We start from the raw sequence: 9,917 nt of genomic DNA, 5'->3' as shown, positions 1-9,917 counted from the left end.
CACGCGTGGGCCGGGACTACCGTTCCCGGCGTGCGGCGCGGCGCTGCGGCAGGTCCCGGGTTGCCCGGCCGCGCCTGCGGGACGGCGGGGCCAGGCGGTGCCGGAGCGGATCGGGGCGGCGGTGCCGCTCGGGGCGTCCTTCGGGCGCCTCCCGGCCCCACCGCCGCTGTCTGTCGCGCCGAGCCGAGCCGAGGGGAGCCGAGCCGAGCCGAGGGGAGCCGAGCGGCCCCGGCGCCGCCGCCCTCGCCGGGGCGGGGAGGCGGGTCCCGCCGCGATGCGGCTGCCCGTGCGCCGCCGCTGTCGCCCGCCCGCCGCCGCCGCCGCCTCCTAAGCGCCGCCGCAGCCATGGAGCGGAGGGCGGAGGCGCCGCCGCCGCAGGGCCTCGACTTCACCGTGGAGAACGTGGAGAAGGTGAGCGAGCCGCCCCGAGTCGTCCGTGTCCCGTCCCCCCCCAGCCCACCCGCGGCGTTGGCGGGGCGGGGGGGACGCGGCTGCGGGATGCTGATGCTGCCGCGGGGGTGCGGGGGCTGCGGCTCGGGGTGGGGGGGGGGGCACCTGCTCGGCGGTGTCGGGCCCGGGGAGAGCGGCGGGGCGGCATCCCCGCTGTCCTGCCCGCCCTGCCCGCAGCGGGGGCGGCGGGGACCCGCCCGGGGGGGTCCGGTGCGCGGCGCGGGAGGTGGAGCCGCCGGCTCCTGTGCGCCGGGGCAGCCCGGGGAGGGAAAATGATGTGGCAGAAATGGGAGCAGAAGGGAGGAGTTGTGTCCCCGACGGGCGTCCTCTGGGTCGCCGTGCTGCAGCGCCGGGCAGGGAGAGCCTGCGGATCTAGTCCTGGCCGCTGGACGAGGGGCGTCTGTGCGAAGCCCGACATTATCAGTGTCCCCATCAGGCCGGGAAGGGACTCTTGCCAGGTGCTGGGAATTGTTGGGAGTTACGGTTGGGAGAAGCCTTCAGAGGGCAGATGGCCCGGCGGTGCCTGTCTAAACCTGGGGTCCAGCTCCCCCGCTCCTGCTGATGCTCGAGGTCCTCCTAAGCAGCTGCAGGGCAAGAGGAGCGAGGTCGTGATTGCCGAAACCTGGGATCCAGGGAACGGCCGTGGCAAACCGAGGCCTGCCGGCATCACGCTACTGCTGGGAAGAGCCCCGAGCAGCCCCCGCCGTGACCTGGGGTTCATCACGGAGACCGAGCAGGGCACCTCAGCCAGTGCCGGGGAAGGCAGCCGAGCAAAAACCTTCCCTTGGGCCGGCTTGGAGGTGATGGGGGCAGGGCAGCGGAGGATGCATCCCTGAAGGGCAAACAGCAAGAGAGCGCTGCTCCCTTCCACTCACCCTGTAGCCAGACATCTGCTCGGAGACCGACAGCCTGTCGATCTGTAGCTCGGTCCCCAGACAGCTAGTGGGAATCCCAGTGTCCTCATTTTTCCTCGATAAGAATAGACAGAGTTCCTTGCCAAAGTGATGCCCACGGGCATGCTGGTGGGTACACGGCTTGTGTTTCGCACCCGTCCCTCCCCAGCAGCTTGCCTGGCCTCGCGGGAGGTGTCGGGTCAGGGACGTCAGGTTTGTAACTGGGTGCCAGTTGCCTTTGTGGCCGCAGGTGAGATGCAGCCCACCTCCGCCAGGGAGATGGAGACAGCACAGCCGGGGGGGATTAAGTGATGTCTGGAAAACGCTACATTAATGCAACCTTCTGTAGCTTAATCTGCATATATCCAGGGCTGCTGGATGGTTTTGCCTCCGACTTCCTTTCTCTTCAGCAGACACAAACCGCTCCTTTGTTTGCACCAACAATGAAGCGCACACTTGCCTGGGAAGGGTGGGCAGTGCCAGGGCAGGGGGTGCCCGGTGCTGGCTGGGCGAGGTGGGGCTGTGCCAAGAGACAGCTCGCCCTCACCGTGCTGCTCTGGATTTTAGTCTCCTGCCGCCTGGGAGGAGGCAAAGATGCCTTCTAGGATGCTTTGGCTCCCCTCCCCCAGCCTGCCCGGCTTCTCCCAGTCTCCGCAGGCTTTGCCATCTCGGTGGTGTCCTCTGAAGGTGTGGCTGTGGACCGCGGTGGGGCTCTGAGCTGCTGGCTGGGGACAGCAGCACGGTCCCTGCCTAGGGGAAGAAATGTGGGGTGGGATCAGAAAAAACTCAGAGATTCAGCAGCTCGGAGCCCTCCTGTGTCTGTCTTTTCAAGGGAGGGCTGTGGGGTGTTTCTGGTACAACACGAAGGAAAGGTGGGCTTTGCTGGGGGCTGGGCTGGTGGGAGGCAGGTGGGTAGAGCTGCTTTGTCAGAGGTGATGCTGACAGATAAACGATGATTCTACTGGCCCGGGCTCTTCTGCCTGCCAGGTTTTGTGCATGGCTCTATTAATAACACTGAATACTGATCGAAGCTGCGGTTTGACTGCACTCTGGGTCAGTTAGTGATAAGTGCTGGGGTTAGGAACAGCATAAGGAGCTGGTTATCTCTTAAGTCAGAGGGTCGATGCCTCTCCAGGTCACCCGCAGTGGAAGTCATCACATGTGGCAGCTGTAGCCAGGGAAGTCTCTGCTGAGACCGTGCCCATCACACTCTTCTGATGGTTTTCGTGGAGAGGATTCACATCCTTGGAAGACCCTTCTGTACCCCCACTGTTGTTTATTATGCAGTAGGCTGGGCAAATGCCCTCGCGGGTTTGCAGGGCTCTGGGTGCCCGTGTAGCTGAAGAGGATCATTGCTGTGTTTATCCAGCATGACCTGTGCCAGAGAGAGCCAGTTAGATCCCTCCAGCTGTGACCAGCAGTTGCAGGGAGGTGGGAGGGTGTGGATGCTGTAGGCTGGGCCCACGCTGCCCTTTGCCAGCCAGCAGGTCTGAAAGCCCACGGGCAGCAGGCAGGCAGCTGCCTCTGTTCCTGAGGAAGTGTCAAGTTCAGGTGCTGCACTTCAGGGGCCAACTGAAAGTTGCTCCCTGTGGTTTTTTGCTCCGTTTTTCCATAGGGAGCTCTCCCGTGACACAGGGAAGGAGCTGGGTCACACTGGGGCTGAGCCGTTGCGGTACGGTTACTGTGTCAGTGTCCCCCGGTCCCAGCCGAGGGCTGCTCGGCTGCTTTTTGTTTTCTTCTGAGCCTGACCTGGATGCTGCTCTGGCTTTGGCACAGCTAGAGCAGGCTGGCGTGGCCACGCTGTGTGGACCTGCTGGGCGGCCAGCAGCTCTGGGCTGGCTCTGCTTCCCCTGCACCTGCTGCTGAGCAGGGCTCTGCTGCTCCGGTTGGAGGGAAGGGAAGGCTGGGCAAGCCGAGAGCTTCAGGCTCTGAGGACGCTCGGCCTCCCCATGCCTAAACGGTGCAGACTGGTTCATGACCTGCATGCACTTTTGCGTGCCCATGGGCTGTCGCCGGCGTGACTGACAGCCTGGTGATGGGGTGATGCTGCCCTGGGGAGGTGATGCTCCTGCTGCAGTATGAACCCTGCTCCGGTGAAGATGGATTGCAGACGTTCGGTCCCTGCTGGTTGTGTCTGCCTTGGAGGAGCACTGCACAAGCAGGGCTTGTGCCTTGCGTTTTTGGTCTCCGCCAGGTCAGGGTGGCAGCACCTAACACTGCGGTGTTAGACAGAAGAGGAATGCGAGACCCTCTTTATCCGTTTTCGGTGCAGCTGAATCTGCTCTAGCAGTATCCTCCTTTTTGAAATAAGAAGGCAGTGCCGTTTCTCTGTGAACTTCCCAAGTGCCTGCTCTCACCCTCTTTTTTTGTCTGATTCCTTCCAGGTCTTTCCTCCCTTGGCCTGCCTCTCATCCTCTGGGGTGTTTGTAATATTCACTGACATCTTTTCCCTAGCACATTAGCGGTCTGGCATCTCTGGGCCTTCCAGATTGCCGTGTGCCTCTCTGGAGATGCTTGATGAATGCTCAGAGTCTCTCTGGCAGGATGGGTAGGCGGGGTGTCATGGAGCTGACATCCGGAGCCTACCGTGATGGGAGAGGGGTGGCTTTGATCACCACTCCTCGGAGATGCTGAGCCTCGGGGATGTGGCAGCTGCCAGGGCTGCCTTCCACCCGGGAGGATGGGGAGGAGAAACCCAAGTGCATCTGCTTTCTTCAGAAAAAGGTTATTGCCTGTCTTCAGAAACCTGATCAAGAGAATTACAGATACATCGGGGTGGGGGGAATGGCCTCCCTTGTCTGGTGCACCGCTGGCAGCAGCTTGGCTGCTTCTTCCTCAGAGGCAGCCCATGTATGTGAGATGTGGCAGCCGTGCTGGGGGTGGTAAGTTAGGGGCCTTGGAAGGGGAGATTCTTGCAAAATTGAGGGAAGCGAGGAGTCACCTTGTTTAGCGTTTAAGCAGATCTTCACTGCAGAAGCAGATTCCACCCGCAGCCAGCCTTGGCTGAACACCTCGCTCCTTCCTGTGGCGTGGTGGTGATGGGATGAGAGGGCAACACCTTGTGTTTGCCAGGGCTCGGCTGTGCCCTACAAGGGCCATCACTGGAGCCTCATCTCAGCTCCGACGTCTTATAGAGTGGGAATGGGGGGGATTGGTGCCTGGGCGCCAGTGGGGGTTCCTCTCTCAAAATGCTTGTGAACTCGTTCACTGAAGTGATGGGTAGAAACACGAGATGGTGAGCAGGCGTTTGGGTCACTCTTGCAACTCATCCCGGGCTCTGCCCTCCCACGGTTCCTCTCTGGTCCTGCTCACCCTTTGCCTGTGCAGGCCCCTGGCCACCACTGGTGAGAGCGCACACCTCTCCCTCCTGCAGCCCCGTCCCTGCTGGGGACCACGCCGTGCTCTGCAAAGGGCTGCTGGCAGTGAAGCAGTGGGAAGGATGCTGAGGCTGCCACTCTGCGTCTGGGCTGCAGCCCCTTCCAGACAGCCGGGGACTTCGTGTGGGCAAGCTGGGCTCAAAGAGGGGCTGCGAAGTGGCAGCACCCCTCACTAGGACAGGGGAAAAAAAAAACGTTCTTTGGGAGCGCTGGCAAAGTGTGGGTGCCTTGAGCAGGAGCAGCACGCCTGGCAGCACACACACGGCTTTATTTTGCATCCATTTGCTATCCTCGGCATTTCGGCAGGCTGCCGCCTTCCCGGGGTTGCTGGCTGCTCAGCCTGCCCTGCTGTGGCAGGGGGAGGACGGCTGCTGCGGGGTGGGGGGAGGCAGGGGTGACATTCCCTTTGCTCGGCAGGGCCGTGGTAATGGCTGTGCTGTTGCAGGCCTGGAGCGCTGGCGGTGCCGGTGCATTCAGCTAGAAAGGACAGCGAGAGACTGCAGCGGGAGACATCCCAGGGGGTCTTGCTGGAAGAAGGCTGGTGGATGCCGAGGGGCTGTGGCCGCCACTGCCCCCGGCATGCCACGGCTGTGGGCACGGAACAAGGAGCAGAACAGGAATATGTTTCGCAGCTTGCTGTCTCCCCTGTCGGGATGCAGACCTCAGGGCTGTACCCGCTGTCACCTCTACTCAAGCAGACTGGCCCTTGGAGGGGACCCATCTCCCCATGGAGCCCCCAAGAATGGCAGGCAGCTCGGTCCGGCTCTGTGGGGCCAGAGCCATGTGCCCAGGGCTCCTCTTGTCAACCTGCAAACGGCATGGATGCAATGCCTCTCTGCTGGTGACCCTGTGTCAATGTATTTATGAGGTGCGGTCAGGGAGACAGCCTGCTGGCTGTGGGCTCCCTGCAGAAGCTCTGAGAGGTGAGGGCTGGGAGATTCCGGGCTCGTAGCAGCTCTTTCCCTCATGATACGGGAGTGCAACCTAAGATCAGGTGACTTTGCTTGGCAGTAACTCTCCTTTGACTGGTCCCCCTCCACCTCCCAAAGTGACCAGTGTGGGACCTCTGACCTGTGCCTTTTGGGAAAGCTCCCCTGCCCCAAGGCAGCTTACTTCTGGCTCTCTTGGGGGGCTGATGCCCCTCCAGTGACTAGAGCCTGAGGCTTTGGGAGCAGGGAACAGCCATCATAACAAGCTTGAATTATTTTCAACCAAGCAGAGCTGATGTTGGAGAAAGCTCTTTCCCTGGCCAAAGGGCATAGCTGACAGCCGGGCTGTTTACCAGCTCTCACGTTACAGGTCTAATTGCAGAGGAGGCAGGTCCGGTGTCAGTAACCCGTTCAAATCAGAATGCACAAAGCCTCCCTGTTAGATGTCACTGCCCAATTTCGTGCCTTCTGCTTCTCCCTCCTGGCACTAATGAGTTCCCCTCGTCATCTCCAGTGCTTCCTGATGGGCCTGAGAGTGCTGGCCAGCGTGGTGATGTCAAAGTCCAATAGCAGCTGGTGCTGGCACCTGCCTCTGGGATGAGGACGGTGCCTTTCCTTGCTGGGGAGGAGTGTACTGGGTGTTCAGGTACCCTTCTGCAGGGCACGGTGCCTTGCAGCCTCCTGTCCGACGCTCTCAGCAGAGGATGGTACTCGGCTGATGTGTGTGGTAGTGTAGGGAGAGAGCCTAGTCTTCTCCCAGGCGCTTCATTGACTGCTTTGAGCTGGACTAGGATGGTCCCAGTGTTGATGCCCATCCTTGAAGGTCCTCTGCAGAGCTCTCCCGTGTCTTGTAGAGCACCAGATGGGGCGCATTGCCGGCAGCCCCAGGGCATGTGCTGCTTTGCCTCTCTACCTGGCATTCTGCATGCAGGCAGGAACAGCCGTGCTCTGGCCAGGAGCCACCATGGCTGGTCCCCTCCCAGGCAGGGCACTTGGGGAAGGAGAGTGAGAAAGCCAGTAGCCGTGTTTTTCCAGAATATTCTTCTGACTTCCAGCAGCTTGCAGCATGATGCTTCAGCATCAGCTTTGTTTCCATCCTCTGAATAAGTTTGTGTAGTTGGTAGACTTTGTCATCTCACCGCTCACCCTGTCTCCCTGAGGTGCTGAGCCGTGGAGGCTCCAGCACATGTCCCTGGGGCCCTCATCTGGAAACCTCCCTGGAGGCTCCCAGTGGGAGGAACGGGGCTCTGGAGTGGTGTTGCTGGGCGATGGACACCTCTCTGGAGAGCTCGCTGGTGACAGCGGGCACCGTGTGCAGGGTGGAGCGTGAGGGGTGCAGGCGAGGTGCTGGGATGGTGGTGGTGGGAAAGTCATTTGCGTGGCTGGAAAGCTGACCCTACCTGGGGAGGGGTCTCGCAACCCAATTGCTCGCTGTTCCTCTAATGCAGTGGTAGTGACACCTCCCCAGTGTGAGCGTCGAGGGGAGCATCTACGATAGTGCTCCCTCTTTGCCGTTGTTACGATGCAGCAGCTGGTTTTTTTGGCATAGACGGTGCCAGAGCCTCTGCTGCTGGGGCTGCTTGCGGGATGCTCGCACCTCGGCCTTGCGCTGGGCTCTGCCTGGTCGCTCGCTCCTCTCCCTTCAGTTGGGTGATCTCATGAACGCACCGGGGTCTCCTTGTTTGGAGGCGTTGGCAGGATCAGGCCTTAGCCAGCAGCCCCAGCCGGGCAGGAGGATGATCCCGCAGCTGCTTCCCAGCAGGCAGGCTGCGTACGCCAGCCTCCGCTCTGCTGCCCTGCCACGTTCCCCGTCACCCACGGTGCTGTGTAAGGCTCGCCCTGCGTGCACATCGCTCCAGGGGCTCGTTTCAGTGTGCCCGGAGTGTGCGTGGTGCCATGCTTTGCCTGCGCAGCTCCCCAGTGTGAGACCATGAAGCCGCAGCCCTGAAGCCAGCGGAGGTGAGCAGCGAGGGTGCTTGTGGATTGGAAACCCAGCGCTGGAGGCCGGGTCCATCCTCCACACATGGTGAGGTCCGTGCTTTGCAAACCTCGTACTGGGTTGGACGTTAGGGCTACTGGGGCATGTGTACACGTTGTGCCTCATAATATATGATGCGTAGGGATTTTTTTCTCCCCACAATTTTCTAGGTGTTAGCAGGAAGGTTATTCAAAATAGAAGAAATCAATTAATTAGGAAACGTGTGGGAGTGTAAAAAGAGAGGCTGGGAGTAGGTGGGGAGGGGTCCTGGGCTGGGGAGCAGGTGGAGGGGACCGCTGCCGGCCTTTGCGCCTTGTGACGGTGGCCAGCAAGTGGGGAGGGGAAAGAGCGGGCTGTCACTGACTCTGGGAATCTCAAGTGAGATTTCTTTTGGAAAGAAAATAAGCAGCAAGCTCTGACGAGGGCAAGTAAGAGACTGAGCTGGTAATGGAGGAGATAGTTGGAGCTCCAGCTCAAGCCCTGCTGCAGGATGACTCAGTCCTTAGCAAAAGAGCAGGGGTAGGAGCCAGGTTCCTACCCCCAGGAGTGGTTGAGCCTTTAGCACATCTGCAGCTACTGCTTGATAGTGAAGTAAATTGTTGCTTTGATGGGAGGGGATGACAGCATTTACCTCTGCCCCAGCAGCTGAGTGATGCTTCAGGCAAAAGACTGAGATAACTGGGAAGAGAGCAAGGTTTCAGCTAGCTGCTGCTAACTCATGGGCTCCCCTTGGCCACTCTGTTGGGACAGATTTCTCTCTCCCTGTGTCCTGCTTGTCTAGGGTTAAGCTTTTCTGTGTCAGGATACATCTTTTAGTGGGACAGACGCCTGTCCCTCTGCAGCCTGTGTTGGCTGGCTCCGTCTCCTACGACGTACTTCATAACCTCTTTCTTCCAAAGAGGTTATCCTCATTTTTCCCCGCCACAAAGTCTTGAACGTTTCAAATGATGGCCTGGGCAATGCCGTCTCTGTAAGGTTCCTGCCATTTTGTCCTGCTCTTTGGTCTTGTGCTGGGAAGCAGCAGGAGGCACAAGCACTTGCTTGGGAAGCTTGTTTCTGTGCCCCAGGCTGCCAGCTCTGCGTGCTTAAAAATAGGGTTTAAATCCTCTCCTGGGCACAAGAGCCACACAAAAATTTCATCGAGCTTTTTAGGGGGGAGGACGATGATATTTGAGACCTGGAGCTAGGATGGGGACACAAAAAATCCTCTGCACCTGCTGGATTCATCCTCCGATTTGCTGGTGGGGTGCGACGCGTGCCTGATAGCCTGACAAATGCCATCGCCTTTCCTTGCTCCTGGCATGTGCAGTCAGTGATTTGAAATGAAACGCGCTCTGCCAGGCAGAAAACCTCACTGTTAGAAGATGGAGTTCAGGCAAGGGGTAGTTACCCTCTCCCTCCATGTGTGAGGGCATCACTGGTTACCAGTTGCACCCACTCAGGATAAGTAACTAATTGATGTTGGCCTTAAGATCTATATAATATTCCTCTGCAAATAAAGCCTTGCAGCCTGCGTGAGGCTGTTCACATGGATCCGAGTTCTGCAAAGCAGTAACTAGATCTCCCAAAGCTGCTGGAGCAGGTAAGTGATGTTCCCTTTCTCCATATGAAGAGATGGAGTGAGCAGCCCCGAACTATCACGGGAGGTGGTGGCAGAGGCAGGGTTAGATGCTGGCTCTTCTGGCTCAGCTGTAGCTGGGCGGTTTTGGGAATACTTCAGAGGGACTCCATGGAGGGATTAATCCCCGAGTTTAGTGACTGTGGGTTTCCAGGGCTCTGTACAACCTGACAGACGAAGATATCTGCAGCGGCTCTTGTGTTCTGTGGGCTCCCAGATGCAAGCTTTGGGCCACTTGTGCTTTCTGAGAGCCGGTGCATCCACAGCACCTTTCTGAGAGCGTGTGCAGATGGAAGGCAGGAGTGCCGGTGTGCCGTGTCCCTTATAGCCCTTGTGTGGCAGAGGGGTCCTACGCCCACCCCAGTGCCGGCGCATCAGCAGGGAAGCAGGCGGGTTCGGCATGAGTGAAGGCAAGGATGGGAGATGACTAAGAAAAAGAAATTTCCAGAGTGCAGCACGAGAGGAGGAGGGGAAGAACGCTTTGCAGGTCCTCGCCTGCTGCCAGATTGCTCTCGCTTCGCCGAGAGTCCAAGGAGGGAGGCCAGCTAACACAGGCTGACAGATGTGGGGAGGGGAGCAGGCTTTGCAGGGCAGTGGCTGGCGGGCAGTCCAGGTGCTGGGCTCTGTCCTGGTGAGCCTTCCTGGTGAGCCTTCCCCTGGCAGGACCAGCTG

The 9,917-nt window shown here is 59.6% G+C and overlaps 1 protein-coding gene across 2 annotated transcripts in view; it reads left to right on the top strand.

Annotated features, from left to right (window-relative positions):
* Nucleotides 1-62: 62 nt before the first annotated feature.
* Nucleotides 63-9,917, top strand: part of IPO13 (importin 13) — a 32,676-nt gene continuing 22,821 nt past the window's right edge. The window contains exon 1 of one of the 2 annotated variants that reach the window (XM_069788919.1): nt 63-411. In XM_069788919.1, coding sequence (XP_069645020.1) covers nt 346-411 — 66 coding nt within the window. In that variant the 5' untranslated portion in view covers nt 63-345. The remainder of the gene's footprint in view (nt 412-9,917) is intronic. The other variant, XM_069788920.1, reaches the window with a different exon arrangement.

This window comes from Haliaeetus albicilla, chromosome 8 (genome assembly GCF_947461875.1).
Source record: "Haliaeetus albicilla chromosome 8, bHalAlb1.1, whole genome shotgun sequence".
Taxonomy (NCBI): domain Eukaryota; kingdom Metazoa; phylum Chordata; class Aves; order Accipitriformes; family Accipitridae; genus Haliaeetus; species Haliaeetus albicilla.
Note: the sequence above shows the minus strand (reverse complement) of the source record. Positions and strands in the feature narration are given on the sequence as shown.